Raw genomic sequence first — 16,505 nt, forward strand, 5'->3', positions numbered from 1 at the left:
TGAAAATTCACCACAGACAATATTAAATCCCAGCAAACAGCCTCCTTAAGAAAATGAAAAGCAAATGAAGTGTAAGCTCGCCCTGTATCTACATGCACTAACAAAGTCTCATCCAGTGCTGATCCACATCCTTCTCCACAGCCCAACAGCTAGCTCTCCACAGCTGCAGCTGCACTGAGGCACCGCCTTTGGAGTTCACATTTCCCTGCCCCTCTCTTCCACAGCACTATACTGGAGATTCACACTTCCTAGATAGAACCACAGAGCCGCACAGCCAGGGCAGAGAGAGACCCACCGCTCACCGAGAGCAGCTCTGCCCCTCAATGAGCAACCACCCACACAGCGCAAATAGTAGCTTTTCAGAAGAACCATTCTGGGCAGCAGGGGCTCTATGCAACTCCTGTGTAAAGGATTTTAACACCTGACATGTGATTATCTGCAGTGAGGCTTTTTCACCCCCACCAGGACAAAACGATTTTCAGAAAACAAAAAGCAACTGACTTTTCTACGAAAGCCTCTAGTCTATCTGACAATTAGGTTTCAGAGAATTCTGGAGCACAGAGATAACTTTTCCTATGTATTTTATTTTATTTTTATTTTTTATTTTGTTTTGAGACGGAGTCTTGCTCTGTCGCCCAGGCTGGGTTGCAATGGTGCGATCTCAGCTCACTGCAACCTCCGCCTCCCAGGTTCAAGTGATTCTCCTGCCTCAGCCTCCCAAGTAGCTGGGATTACAGGCATGCGCCACCACGCCCAGCTAATTTTATATTTTTAGTAGAGACGGGGTTTCACCATGTTGACCAGGCTGGTCTTGAACTCCTAACCTCATGATCTGCCCGCCTTGGCTTCCCAAAGTGCTGGGATTACAGGTGTGAGCCACCGCGCCCGGCCTTCCTATGTATTTTCAAAAGGTGAGTTGTTCCCACTGCCACTGCTGGTCAACAGGAAAGGCCATGAGGCTCATGGTCATAGGTCCATTGAATCCCAAGTGACCAGGATTTAACAGGCTGCCAGATCCCACCCTTAAACACAGCCCCTCCCACCAGACCCCTATTTTGACGCATGTGAGAGAATGGGGTGAGGGCAATCATGGGGTAAGCCCTCTCTCTGGCAGCTCCCACAGGCACAAACCACAACAGAGGGTCCTGCGTCCTGCTCCACCAAGCCACCTGGTTTCTATGCCACTGGATATGGGACAGAGCTGGGGGTACCTACATCTCAGGTGTAAAGAGATGCTCTGCAAGTTGAGGGGAAAAATCTGGAGATAAGAAAAGGATCTGCTGGATGGAGTCCCTATAGTCATTACATGGCAGCTTTTAAATATACTGCTGATGCTTGTTCTGCAAAATAGTGGCTTTTCCAAAGACCAGCTGACCTCTCCTCCAAAAATGAAGTTACTACATTGTTACTGGGGCAGCAGGAAACAGAGAATCAGGCTAGCTGCACTGTCAGGAGACGGGGTCCCAGGCCCAGTTCAGACAGGATCTCACCATGAGCAGGTCACTGACCTCTTTTTTATCTGAGAAGGAAGCCTATCACTTGCTTTTACCATACACCAAATATGTTCTGGGGCTTAAACATCAGGTGATGGGGCTTTACAGTATTTAAATGCTTCACAAACCTAAGACACAGTGGTACTGTGCAAGCTCACAGAATGCAGTGAGGCCACTGACCCCAAGGAGTGGCAGGTTTGGCTGGCAGTTCCCAGTTTCCCCATTGGTTTCCTCATGGGTTCTTCAGAGGGCTGTGCTTTAGACTGAGTGGGCCAGGAAGCCCCAGTCCGTTTGTGTTTAACAAGGACAGTGTCTTCTAGCTCCTTAGCACTTCCACAGTCATGGAAAAAGATCATTAATTAAAGTCAGAAAAAAAAAAAAAGTCATGGTTTATTTTAGATTTCCAACTAAAGATAGAAAGAGATCATTTTACAGCAGAATTTGAAACAAGGACTTTGCTGAAAAGATGTAGCATGGCATCCTGCCTCAGGCAAGGTGCTTTGAGTCCAGTGATATGGATGGAATCCCAGCTCTTACATAAAAGCACAGTGGGTAAGGGAAGCAGTGACTGGAGGAGACTGTCCAGGTCTGAACCCCACTTACTGTCTGTGTGATGTAACTTGGCATGTAACTTGACCTCTCTGTGTCTCTCTGTGTCTCAATCCCACCACCTGTAAGATGGTGCACATGATAGTACTTGCCTTTTTTGCCCTTACAAAGTTATGATGAAAACCAAATAAGCTAATATGTGTGAGCACTTAAAACAACATCTTGCACACAGTAAACATGGTGTTTTTTAAATAAACATCTACCTTAGAGAATTCTTAGGATCAATAAGATGTGTGTAGTTTGCTCAGTAATGTGACTAGGGAAAGTCAGTCATAAAAATAATAACTAGAAATTAAAAATTTTTAATCCATAATTTAAAATTAATGGATATAGATTTATAGGTAGCTGGGCAGACCACTTACAGATGACCTAAACCCTAAAATCACCCAAAGCAAGTTTACCAGGCCTCCTGGGGTTCAAAGTGACCTGACCGGGCTACTGTGGCCACACTGCCTATGGGGTAGTCCTGCTCCTCAAGGAGCAGTTTAAAAAATAAAAAAAAAAGTGACCTGACCAAGGGACTGGACTGCAGCAGGGTGAGGGGGTGTCCAGGCAGAAACCACAGCACCCAGCGCTGACAGCTCCTCAGGCACATTGCCAGGAGCATAAGCATCTGACTTCATCTAAGCTTCATTCCATTTCCACAAGTCCAGGACTTCAGGACCATGCACCTTATCTACAAATGACACCAAGGCTCCAAGATGCTAAACACCATTTCCATGGTCTCCTGGTGGCAAGTGGCAGAGCCTTAAGTCCAAATAGGCTGGACTCCAAGGCCTGTGCACTGGCAGAATGCAGAAGCTCTGTAACTGCAGTCTCATTCCACAAACAATTTCTGAAAGTGCTAATTAAGATGCATCTTAATTTTTGCTATTTTTCTTGCTGTTAATCCAAAAGTATAAATCCTCCCTCCCTAAACTGTAAAATTAAGCTTGTTGAATGGAGGGTGCAACTACTGTCACTAACTGTAAGCCACCTAAAACTCAAATTTAACAGAAATAGGATCTTCATATACCAGTGATTATCCAATAATATTTTATTCTACTGAAAAAAAAGTCTCTTGGGCCTTTCTAAAAGAGTTTCACATTGGCTGGACGCAGTGGCTCACGCCTGTAATCCCAGCACTTTGAGAGGCCGAGGCGGGTGTGTTACGAGGTCAGGAGATCGAGACCATCCTGGCTAACACGGTGAAACTCCATCTCTACTAAAAATACAAAAAATTAGCCGGGCGTGATGGCGGGCACCTGTAGTCCCAGCTACTCAGGAGGCTGAGGCAGGAGAATGGTGTGAACCCAGGAGCCAGAGCTTGCAGTGAGCGGAGACGCCACTGCACTCCAGCCTGGGCAACAGAGCAAAGCTCTGCCTCAAAAAAAAAAAAAGTTTCACACATACAGACTTACTTTCTCAAGTAGCACAGAAAACCACCAACAGCAATCCCAATGCTCTTTAAATAGACATTTAAAAATATATTTTATACAAATGAAAACAGGTCCAAACTGCTTGAAGATATGCTTTTTTTTTTTTTTTTTAAACCAAGGAAGGTCTTGCTTCTGGTTTTCTTTAGAAATCTGAGGTTTCACAAAACAGGTTTCTATGACTTTAACTGCACATAAAAATAAATGTGTTAGTTTGGTCTCCAAAGCTCTTGAATCCATCTAGAATAAACTGTTCCCCCACTATGATGGTCCTCACCATGGATTTCATCCCTTTTTTATCCTCAACTATACTCACAAATACAATGTTAACTTTGCCTGCTGTGTCCTGCCTTTGCCCTTCATCTCTTTGTGCTGCTGGAGCTGTCCACAGTGATTAGGGGCAGAAAGAGTACTAAACAGATCCAGCTTTCTTGAAAATAGACTCCCTTACCCGTCCTTATGCTAGTTTATCAAAAAGAAAGGAGGCTTCCCTTTCCCACCCCGGCAGACCCCTCTGCACAAAGCTCTGGGAGGCAGCAGAATGTCCAGCCTCAAGATACATCATCTTACAATTTGTGCTACTCCTTTAAAGCTCCATTCAGAGCAGGACACTTTGTCTTCCCAGGAAAGAAAGTCATTTTAGGCAAGTTTTCTGAAGAAAAGACACTACAATTAATGTTTGGTGAGAACATGTTTTGAAGAGGACACAGGAACTTTAAAAAATGTCCAGTCACATCTTGAGCATCTCTGCAAAGCTTGAAAAGATTATACAGGTCCTGGGGTCAAATTGAAAAATCTCCAAAAGTTGGCCGGGCGCGGTGGCTCAAGCCTGTAATCCCAGCACTTTGGGAGGCCGAGACGGGCGGATCACGAGGTCAGGAGATCGAGACCATCCTGGCGAACACGGTGAAACCCCGTCTCTACTAAAAAATACAAAAAACTAGCCGGGCGAGGCGGCGGGCGCCTGTAGTCCTAGCTACTCGGGAGGCTGAGGCAGGAGAATGGCGTAAACCCGGGGGGCGGAGCTTGCAGTGAGCTGAGATCCCGCCACTGCACTCTAGCCCGGGCGACAGAGCCAGACTCCGTCTCAAAAAAAAAAAAAAAAAAAAAAAAGAAAAATCTCCAAAAGCAAAAGAAAAAAGTGTCAAGAAAAAAAAAAAAATATATATATATATATTCCATTTTCACAGAATGTTCTGCCAAACCCCATGCTCCAGGACCACACACACTCAAGACAACACCCCACACCCCATACCGTGTGTGCAAGCAGGACTTCTCCAGGCCTGAAGCAAGGGCTGGGAAACGGCAGCTATGAGCCCAGCTACAAAGCTGGCAGGGCCATGGTGGTCACACAGTTGGCAGCCGCCTCCAGTGAGCTCTCTATAGGAAGCGAGTCTCTGTACCTAGGGTGTCGTTCTCCCAGCCCTCATCTCCTCTCCAAGTACTTAACTACCAAGTCTATTTTAGCAATGTTTACTACTGATGTTACCATGCCATTTAGGATTACTCAATCTTAGGTATCCTGTCCTGCAAAATACTTTTACACAAGCTATCAGGAGATAATGTGGTCCTCACGAGTTTCCTGTTTACCAGTCTTCCCTCTCTGCTAACACAATGTATTCTCTTCCATTTTTCTGTTCCAAAAAACCCTCCTACCACCAATTCAAAAAAAAAAAAAAAGCCTCCAAAAGAATTTATTTCAAGCTCCTGGTTTTCATGCCCCCAAAGCCACAGCCCAAGGCTGCATAGCTCCACCACAGTCCCCAACCCTTTCTCAATGTGATGACACCACCATTCTTCAGTTATCACAGTACTGTACCTTTCAGATATACAGCATCGGTACCATGATAACCGAAAAAGGACAGTTCAGTCTCATATCTACCTGAATATTCCCCGCCACCCAGCTCACCGCCCTCAGATGGCCCATATGATGATCTCTAAGTATGCAAGCACGTGAAAACACACACACACACAAAATGTCAGTACTCAAATAGGCTGTTTTTCGCAACCTCATTTACTATCAACAGGAAATGCTTCTTTCACGGTGTCATTTATAATTCAAGTCTTCTGACACCCTATTCTTTTTGAAGAGTGCTTGCTTTCATACCACAGCAGTCAACTTCTGCTAACATTCAATGGTCCAAATTCACTTCTACAATTCCCTACTAGTCCAGTAGCATTAATACAAACTCTGTCTTTTGTCATCTTTTCCAGTGAGCTCATACCCCATCATCTTAGACAAAAAGCCTGTTTTCCCACAGTAAGTTAGACAGCTAAGGAAAAGAATGATTTAAAAAAAAAACTAGTAATAAAATCGAAGCTACACCAAACCAGGAGTTTCCTCTAACCTGGAAACAAAACCTAAAGCACGAACAAAGTAACTGTCCAACAGAGATCATGCAACTTTAGTTACATGGGACTGAGGAAGGAAAGAAGGCAAAAATCCTTGTATGTAAAAATAAACACCAGGTTAAGAGTGACAACTGCTGGCTGATTTGAGGATAAATACAAGCAGGTGTTCATAGTGCAGGCTCTGTGCAGCACAACACCTTTGTCATTTTGGGCAATGAGAAAATTAAACTGGACAGAATAACGAGGTTGAAAAAGAATAACTTACGTGTAGGGAGACAGAGGGCCTAGCAGGACTTTGGAAACATCCTGCTGTCCAAGGGTCATGAGTAGTAGTGCCAGGCTTTGGTTGGTTGAATCTACACATCCACCCTGTAAACACAAATTAATAATTGTACAAACCAGAAAATGGAAAGCCAACAAAAGAGAGGAGGAAAAAAAATACAGAAACATACACTCATAATATCAAAATCCAAAGTTCAAGCAATAATAAAACAGAATACAGGTCTTATAAGAGTAATCCTTACATCAACTGACTGTAGAGGGTTAAACTAACAATTAGAGCAACTGTAATAGTTGAGACTATCAGAATGAGACTATCAGATTCAAATCTTCTTAAGTGAATCTAGTAAAAAAAAAAAAGAAAGAAACTTTCCCTTTGTAATTAAAGCAGCAGCAGGAGGACATCATCTTTATTGAGTATATGCAAAAAAAAAAAAAGTTTAATCAGTTCTACAAGATGTAGAGTTAATTCCAAGGGTTAAGTGGATGACGCTCATATTTATTTAATCTGTCACAGAACAACACAGTCTATCTGACATGAAATGGCCTTTTCATGGCCTTCCTTTTACACTTATTCAAATACATTCAGGAAACTGCTTGCCATGCTCTATTAACTTCTCTCCTTTATCTCCTCCTGAGTTCCTTAAAACTGAAGAATCATTAAGGTCAGATCCCTTCATTCTTATTACTTACGTATAAAATTATGCCTTCCACCCCTTTTTCCTTCCCTTTCTCCCAAATTAACAGGCAGAACAGACTTCTCTTCAAACACTTTCTCCTGAGTTACAACTGCTTAGGTTGCCTTTCTAATTTTGTTTTTTTCTCAGTCATTTTAGCTGTTTTGCTTCCAGTAGATGCATACGTAAGTATACAAACGTGTTCTGATCATTCTTTCAGGAATAACTTTATTTAAAACATATTGTACATAGTGAAAGAAGGATAACCTTGAATTTCTACATATTTTGCACAGGTCACAATTAGAAATCCAGTCTCTGACCAAGGCACGTTACTATCCAAGGCTAGACTGAACAGGATAGGTGGCCAGCAGTGCTGTTCATGTGGGTACAACTGCCCCGCCTCCTTTTTAAGGCATGTAGGGTAGGAAATAAATCCATTTTCAGGTGCATCTCTGGCTGTCAGAAATCATTTAGTAGCCCTAATAATGGTGAAGGAAATAAGGACTGATCTTAACTGCTAGCCTTTATGAAAATCTATTGCACGTCCCTAAACTACCTAATAAAGAACAGGGAACAACATTTATATCACATAGCAAATTCCAGGACAAGGACAGTTCATTTTCCTTTTCTACCCAAAAAGAAAAACCTGACCCATGGAAAATACGACAACCAACGAAACTGTTTTACAGATCTTGCTCCCTTTCGTAAGACAGCCTAAAATTAAAGTGTTCTCTTCAGTCTCTGCTTCCTATCACTGTTGTTATTTCACCATTCACTGGACCAATATTTTAATGCAAGAGATATGCTAAGGTCCCTGTACAGGACATCATGGAGGAAGTGGTAGGAGCTATCACCCTACCTATGCCAGGGTGGGTAGGGAGGTATCACCTGCCAGATACGAGAGGGGGGGCTTTAGGAGTCAGGACTACTTGAAACAGCCCTGGAGGGATGAGCAGGGTTTGGGGAGGAAGGAAGAACAGAATGATGGGGAAAAACAAAATGCCAGGGCCAGCAAGGAACGGCCAGACGACCAGCCTGGAAGGCACCACTTCTGCCTGCGGAGAAGCACATACAGCATAGAAAAGGTGGGTAGCCCAACTAAGGCAGTGCTTTCTGAAATGGGTCGAGAATTCTGACTTTGTTCCAGGAAAGTGAGAAGCCAGTGAAGGTCTCTGTGCACACGAGCGAAGAGATCAGATCAGGATTTTAGGGGAAGATTTAGACTGAAAAGGATGTTAGGATTTGGAAAGAACTTCTCCGCTGGAAGTGCAGAGAGCCAGTAGCCATAATCCAGTTGTGGGGTGGAGCAGGGAGGCAGGCAGTGATTAGAGCAGAGGAACAAAAAGGCAGTTCCAGAAAGCCTGGGACAGAATCAAGAAGGCTTGGTAACCGATGAGGCATAAATGGAATAGGAGGGATTAGATCAGAGGCTTAAAACTTGATAAACAGCGCCTTCAAAAGGTATGGATTTTTTACCACTCATTCAATCCATGTCACATCACAACTCTACAGAAAATTAATCAGAAAAACACGAAGTATTTTCATCCTTTTAATAATTAAAGATCACAGACACACAAAGGAAGTTTTCTGAATAACTAAAAGAAAATGAAACTTGGTCCAGGCACAATGGAAGACTGAAAGTAGATCTCAACTAAAGAAAAAAAAAAATTGCCAGGCACAGTGGCTCACGTCTGTAATCCCAGTACTTTGGGAGGCCGAGGCGGGTGGAACACCTGAGGTAAGGAGTTTAAGACCAGCCTGACCAACATGGAGAAACCCTGTCTCTACTAAATATACAAAATTAGCCAGGCATGCTGGCGTATGCCTCCAGCTACGTGGGAGGCTAAGGCAGGAGGATCACTTGAACCTGGGAGGCAGAGGCTGCAGTGAGCCAAGATTGCGTCACTGCACTAGCCTGGGAAACAGAGTGAGACTCTGTCTCAAAAAAAAAAAAAAAAGCAAAGAAGAAGAAAAAGAAAAATATTAAAGAACCTAATTTAAACTGTATGTTTTTCCTCTTGTCGACTAGTAGGCTGTGCTTTCACCCTGAGGCTTATAACCTATTTATAAGGATATAAACCTCACACTCTAGCTATGCCCATGGCTCCCACTGGACTATTGTATAACGTGATGCTTCTAATTCTCCTAAGGTCTATTAGAAAGAGATGGAAGTGTCCCCATAGTTAGAGAGAGGGCCACTACAGGACCAGCCACCGCCAGACACTACAGGACCAGGAAAAGAAATCCTGTACAACAAGGGACCCACGGAGACACATCACACGCACTGTTTCCCGTCCCCCGCTACAAATAAGTAGATCACAAACTTAAGTAACTGGCAGGGCAACCTCTTGATCATCTACCCCAAACTTTTAGTTACTATCCATCTTTCACAAAATTATTAAGTTTTAGTATAAAAAAATTAAACTGATTTAGCACGAAAAAATCTGAGGCCAGATCGTGACTGCGCAAGACTAGTCAAATAATACCTCCGCCTTCAGGAAGATTTCATCTCCTTCTTCCACTATTTCCCAGGCGAATGCCGAGTAGAGGGGCTGGAGCTACTCTCCTGAAAATAAAACCATAGGCCCACTGTCTTCCATTTTTAATTAGATGGTCATTAAATAGAGCCATTTAGGACCTGGACATTTTAATTAATTCTGAAACAGCTCATTCTCACATGTTCCATCTTGGACCAACGAGACGTTTTCAAGAACACTGACTTGGATCAAGGGAGTAGACTATAAATATAAGCTGTTTTCCACCGTGAGGCCGGTCTGAGGATCAATACCTACGGATATTCAGGCTTTACTCTACCACCCTGATTAATAAACTGAACCAGTGGCAAAAGGAAGAATTAAAAGAAAAACTAAATTGCCACTTTACCTGTTTTACTGATTTTATTTCACTTGGCTCAGATGTGATTTTTGCTACCTTAAACGGGAAAACTCACTTGGAGACCAGAGAGATGCCTGACAACTGAGAAGAAATACAAAGACAGAAGTCTCTTCAGCTCCTTAGGGGAAAAAGATGATTTACAAACATTATACACCATACAACAGCAAATCACCTAGAGTATAGTTCCTGCCGATGCTCAGTTCAAGAATCTGGGACCTAACACACAGAGCAGAGAAATGACCACCCCTCAGAGCCTTTCTGACAGTCCAGGATCTGTTTTCCTGGACTCTGCGTGTCAGAGAAAAGGTTTCACCTTCTTGATATGGGACCAAGGCAAAAGACAGTGCAGACTAACAGAAATCTTGGACCCAGATTTGTGATCCTCTTCTAACCAAGTATAAGGGACCTTGGGGAATATATTTTTTAGACAACTGTATCTTACTCTTTCTGCCATCATCTTTCCTCCTAATTTCTCTCTTACTTTGTCACCTCACCTATTTTGAGGAAACAGTAGAAGTGTGCGCATATGTGCCCGCTGCGTGAAAGGATCAACAGAGAAAGACTGTGGCAACTGAGAGGGCAGATTGGTCTGAGCTGTGTCCCACCAGCAGAGTTGCAGAAGCAAAATGATAACCGGTTGAGTCTGTCTTCAACATCAGTTCACCCCTTTTCTGTTCCATGTTCTCAGGTTTTCCAAAGCTTCTGCCATGCTGTTCCGCAGGCCTGCCTTCCCTAGTTATTCTGTGCTTTTTTAAAAAAATTTTTTTCTTCTTTTTTTTTTGATACTCATCTGTTAACTGAGATTCTGTGCTCTACAATGCACTGCAAAATCTAGCCTGTTGCCATTGTTTTATATATGAATCAGCTGTCACATACAAATCCAGATTTCTAGCTTCTCTTGAAAGATCTAAAAAGAATGAGTCTACCTTCCTACATGGCAGCAATTGGGGGGTGCCGGGATGGTACTCTCTTTGGTTAGGGCAGTGTGTCAGCCACCACCTTACCTTACCTGCTTCATTTTTTTAACCTTTCCTTTCCTTTATGACTGTTCCAGTTCTTTCCTTGGCTCACTGTTAAAACTTACCTGCCCTATGTCTCAACCCAGTGGGGCTAGATCTCTATTCACTGACTAGTTCAACTAATCAATTAAACTAGTTAATGCTGAACTGCTTAATGCATAGGAACAGGTTACCTCCTTGGCTTGAGCCCTTGGAAGAGGATGAAATCTGCCAAGGGATGAGAATGAGAAAACAAACTGCTTCCTGGTCACTCCTCTATCAGAGGAAGCTGTGGACATACCCTATAGATTTCCTCCAGCAGCAGCCAGGCACAGTTCCTGCCAAGGTCCTCTGGAAGTACTGCTGCTCCCTGGCCCTGGGGGTTGGAGGCCAGTTCGGCACTGAGGAAGGTGCCACTGGTGGTCTCAGCAACCAGTGACAACCCAAAGCCTGGAGACCTGCGGATACAAAGGCACAAACACTGAGTAGGGTTAACCAAGTGAGGTTTCCACTCACCGGCAAACAGAAAGAGAAGACAAACTTTTTTTTTGGACGGCACTGTGTTCAAAGGCTTCTTTCTGGCTGCATTAACCTCATAGAGTTGCTACTTGTTTACTAGCTGACCAGAAAAGAAAATCAGTCCAAAAATAAGCATCTCCCCACAAAATTTTAAGATTTGACAGCTCAATTCTACTTTCCCAATGCCTGTTAAGCAGACACATCATCAGGAAAGGTGTGGCGGCCTTCCCAGCAGTACAATCCATATGCAAACACAACACAGACCTGCCCCCTTTAACACAACTCAACACACGTTCACACAGTACTTTCTATGTGTCCGGCAGGAGAATACTTGTTTCAGTAAATACTTGTTTCAGTAAAACTATGTATAAAATTAATGATGCTTCAAATGCACTATATGAGCTCACCACATATGGAAGAACTATATTAGTCAGTCCTTATATTCTTAAGGAAAAAAAAAATTGCTTGTCTATGCAGGTGAAGGTTAACAACACCTGCCAAGGGAAGGGGGTGCAGTGAGTTACCCTTTCGTCAAACGTTCTGGGAGGCACTCTGAGTTATGTTTAACAATCTAACACTGTGCTATCCACCTATCATCATGGGACACCTAGAAAATTTTAGCATAATCCCAAGCTGCCTTTGAGTCACTGGACCAGCAGGAGTGAGAGGGTGTCCAGCAGTGGCTCTAGGCAGTGGCAGGCAAAAGTGAAGAGTAGAAGATGAAGGGGAGAGAAAGCAAGAAGACAAGCTGCCACTGCTGCTTTACCCCATTTACCTGCATTTCCCAAGAACTTCCATCTCTGTGAGTTTTCTGAGGTGCATTTGTCATTACAATAAACTTTATATTTAATCAGGATTATTCCATTTAACACAATTTAAGTAACTTCAGAAAAGACAAAGAACATATACTAGGTTCTACGTAAATTACTCTAACTTTTCTTCCCAACTTGTGGGAAATACATGTTATCAGGCCTATTTCAAGTTAGGCTGACCAAGCTGCTGGTCATCAGGTGACCTCATGAGAGATCTGCACTGGTATAGTTTGTAAAGGCCAGCCTCCACAGCTTTCCTTGGTAAAGGATCCAATTAAGAAAAAAAATAATTACTGTGAGAGTTAAAATGGGACCACACTGGACTGATGTGCATTCTGGCCAAAGCGCTGACACAGGCCACCAAGAACTGCTGTCTGCTAAGGTTCTAGGCCATGGCCACAACAGAAACTCTTACATCTGAACAAGCCTAACTTGCTGGATACTTCACTGAATCAGAAGAGAGAAATACCCATCCATGACTTTATTATTTTAATAACAGAGAAGGAAGAGCACTATTAGTCATCTGTAACTGGAGATTAAAAAAAACAAACAAACACAAATTTAAATCCCACATTGGTTTTACATGTAATTTTTAAAATGGGGCTTGGAGTTGATGACCCACAGTCTACATCATGTCCGTGTCTTGATCTACGTGTAAGGTTTCTACTCACCATTAGTAAGTATGGACTTGACCACACTCTAGGGTCAGCTGAGTCAGTGGTATTACAAAAAGCCACACTATAAGCTGGTGGCAGGATGGCCGTCAGGCCTGCTCTGCTTCATTCCAGGACACTTTCTGATAAAGCGAGAGGCAAAGCAGAGAAGGGACTATCGAGATGAAGCCACTTAGACAGCTTCTGCTGCTATCTGTCCTCCCCCATCCCTCGAAAACCCCCTTTCTCCAGAAAATAGCTGACACATAATTCCAGACCTGTGGCCAACAAGGGAGAGTAAAGGAAAGAACAGCATCAGGAGCTACCATTTCTGTAGGACCTATTATGTGGCAAGCAAGGTAGTAACGGCTTATATATGTGATCTTTACAATAATCTCAAAACATAGGCATCATCATCCTCAATGTATAAATGAGGAAAATACTGTTGTTACTAGAATATAAACCAAAGGTTTAGGAACATCATTGACTTTTCCAAGCCAGAAAGGCCAGCTTTGCCCACAAATCCTTTCCCAATCCCAGCATCTGATGCCACCAGCTTTGTTGCTTTGGACTATGAGCCTCCACTGTATTTCTAAAACCACCTTCATCTTTCCATTGGGCCTTATAAAGGTCAAAGATTGTATAAAACACTCACCCCCCTCCTTTACTCTCTTTTCCTCTTTTTGCTGAAATTAAAAGAAACCACAGGTGAAACAGCTGTGGAAAAGAATCAGCTGTGGTATCACTTAAGAAGAAGTTGACTTCTTAACCTACAACAGTTAACCCCAGACTCTAATATTCTTATTTTTAAGAGACACAACCTGTAAGCCTCAGATTTGAAGTGAAATTATGCCATCATTCACACTGAAATGATTCAGTAAAAAACAAAAACAAACAAAACCCACAAACAAGTAAAGCAAATTTGGCAAAATATTTACTGTTAACTATAGGCAGCAGAAGTATATCTCAGTGTTCACTGTACTATTCTTTGATCTTTTCTGTAAGTTTAACATTTTCCTAATTCAAGAAAGTGGCTTTAATTGCTTCTCTAACTTCCTAGTTGCTAAATACACAAGCAAAGCCTAAAACAGCCATCTTCATTACATAGAGCATCATTTTTTAAGAACTTATTTTCCGTATTTAGGATGTTTTTCTAATTTTTAAAATTTTTATTTTTTAGCAAAGCGAAGGTTTTCACTAAACCAAATTCAAATCTGCAATAGCAACTTTCTCGGGATGTAAATATGTTGTTTACACTGATGAAGAGAGATGTCGACTTACACTTAGATAACAAAAGATTTTAACCCTATACTGTTACTTACTCAGGGTGGAAGAACCTGTTCGCTTTAATTTTTTTGTTGGAACAGAGGGAAGATGGAATTTAAAGCTTAAAGCATTGTGTGTTAATAGATAAAGGTTTTAATTCCCCAAGGCTAGGAACGAGACCCTCAGCTTCCAGCTGTAGTCACTGGGATGCTTTCCATGTGACAGGCACTCAAGAAATGCCTGTTGGTGACAATAGCAAGAAGTCAGAAGGAAATTAATTCTGAAATTGTTCTTCCTCTGGCTGCGCAACCTCAGAGCTGGCAGTTTTAACTTCAACTAGAACAGGCATGTGAAAAAGCTGCAGAAACAGACTTCAAAAACACAGATACTTACTTCCCAGAGTTGACTCCTTTCATGTGATCTGTGTAAATATAGATATCAGGTATGAATTTGTTGAGGATGCTCCTTGCAGAATCCACAATCCGGTTCGCCATCTGAGGTGACACACGTACAGAGTACCTGCAGCCTGGAGTTAAGGATGTCATTCTGCTTGAACTCCAGAACAGAAAAAATCACTTACAAAGCTGGCAAGTATTCGTGGAACTGTAGTAACAAACTAGGACTTCCAAATCTATTGTTTTCCAACTGTATTTACTGAATTAGTACCGTAATTAATTTTTTTCATTATTATAAAAGGTCATGGCGAAAACATCTAAACAATAAAGAGAGTGGAAAGTATAAAGCTGGAGGTCCTCAACCCCACCCCTCACTTCCGACAGACATGCTTCCCCTAGAAATGGTTCAAGTCAATTTTGGAAGGCATAAAGACACCTGCCTCTCTGCGGGTCATGATCCAGGCTCCCTTTGAAGTACAACACCTAAGAACACTTTCTATTCTCTGTCCATTCCCACTGCTGTAGCCAATGAGTCTCTACACCACACAGGACCTGGGCGATCCCAATCCGCCTCCTGGTATGCTGACGGGAGAAGCAGAAAAAGTTCAGTGAAAGAACATGGTTGCTGCTATGTATAAATATATAAAAAGGTTTTTCTAACTTACAGGGCCTATTTTCTACTATTTAAGAATTAATTACTCCACTTGTGGATAACACAGCCTCCTCACACCTGCTACCTTATAGTTAAAATGTTAATAATTAGCACTCCTACAACAGGGCACCCCAGAAAAGAAAGGAGGAAGATATCAGTAACTCAAGTGAAAAGACTAGTGCTTGAGGAAATGGAAATTATTGCCTAAAACTAGACTTATAACAGAAGCTGGCTTTCCCCAACCACACATGTCAAAGAAAAAATAAGTGTGTATTGAACACTTCAATGTGCAATATGGTCAAGAGATGTCTATATATTTGGAACTAAAAAAATGGAGAAATAACATGTGACCTTCCCACTATCCTGATACAAACCCCACGTGACAAGTTCAACAGGTAAAACGAGGTATGTGATCTGCCCATTCCAGCCCAGTGAGTGTTCAAGAACTGCTGTCAATAACATATTTAATTTTCATTTGAACTGCAGAAACAAAGTGCTCAGAGATGATACATGACCTGATCTGGCATCTAGCTCCCTTTTTGACCCATCCTGAACATCATACTAAAAGACCAATCTTCGTCATGCTGGTGACAGTCTCTCGGTGGCTCCTGATCCTCCCATATCTTGTTGTTAGAACCCCCAGCCTGCTCAGTGTGTCCATCTTCAGCTCTGCACCATCAACCCATCCATATTGCCCAAATTCCTCAACCTGAGCTGCTCTGCCCCATTCTCCCAGCCCTGAGGTCCCAAACTCTCTCCTGAAACCCTCCAGCCAGCACCCAAGTGTTGGCTCCACTTGAACTTACCATATATCTCTCTTCACATACACACATTTTGTTCTTGATCTTCAACAAGACCACACACTCTATAAGGGCAAGGGCTTTACTTCTGTAATCCCTCCCAACTCTCTAATACACTACTTTTGTACTCAGAAATGCTCAATAAATATTTAACTTGACTCAAAGGACAAACCTGAAATGAGGAAAGAGCAAAGAGGGATTTTTCAATACACACACAGCCCAGTTACATCACCATCTCTTCAGTCCAGAATGTACTTTTGACCACAGACGGCTTAGACAAACAGTCCTAGGTCTCATACCCTTTGGACCAAGTGGGTGCTGTCCTTCCGAAGTCTGAGGCTGCCTACTCTCCCCAGGAAAGCACAAGAGATGTCACCATCCTAACACATAATCCCACAGAGCTCATGGCTCCCAAAGTTCTTTCACATATATTATCACCTTACTTTATGCTCACAGTAACCCTGTGTTGAGAGCCATGGTTCTGAGTTCTAGGACTTAACATTAAAGACAACTAAGACAAAAAACTAAGACACTTGCTCAAAATTAAACAGATCTGACTCCCAAAAAGCATCTTCCTCCTCTCATCCATCCCAATATGGAAACACGAAGGGTACCGCACAGTACAAATTCAGGGCCAACAGAACCCTGTATTAGAACTCAGGCAGTGAAATGAAGAAGGCAAAGGAACTT

General features: G+C 42.6%; 1 protein-coding gene across 7 annotated transcripts in view; it reads right to left on the reverse strand.

Moving 5' to 3' along the window:
* RCL1 (RNA terminal phosphate cyclase like 1) overlaps positions 1–16,505 on the reverse strand; it is a 63,026-nt gene that overhangs the window by 4,677 nt on the left and 41,844 nt on the right. For 3 of the 7 annotated variants that reach the window (XM_065530595.2, XM_005581793.5, XM_065530594.2), the window contains 3 exons: positions 14,362–14,487; positions 11,020–11,176; positions 6,135–6,238 (listed from right to left, as the gene is read on the reverse strand). In XM_065530595.2, the coding sequence (XP_065386667.1) occupies positions 6,135–6,238; positions 11,020–11,176; positions 14,362–14,487 (387 nt within the window). Of the gene's footprint in view, positions 1–6,134; positions 6,239–11,019; positions 11,177–14,361; positions 14,946–15,821; positions 15,914–16,505 lie in introns of those variants that run through there. The other 4 variants (XM_045373217.3, XM_045373218.3, XM_074017541.1 and 1 more) reach the window with 4 other exon arrangements.

Source organism: Macaca fascicularis, chromosome 15 (assembly GCF_037993035.2).
Source record: "Macaca fascicularis isolate 582-1 chromosome 15, T2T-MFA8v1.1".
Taxonomy (NCBI): Eukaryota; Metazoa; Chordata; class Mammalia; order Primates; family Cercopithecidae; genus Macaca; species Macaca fascicularis.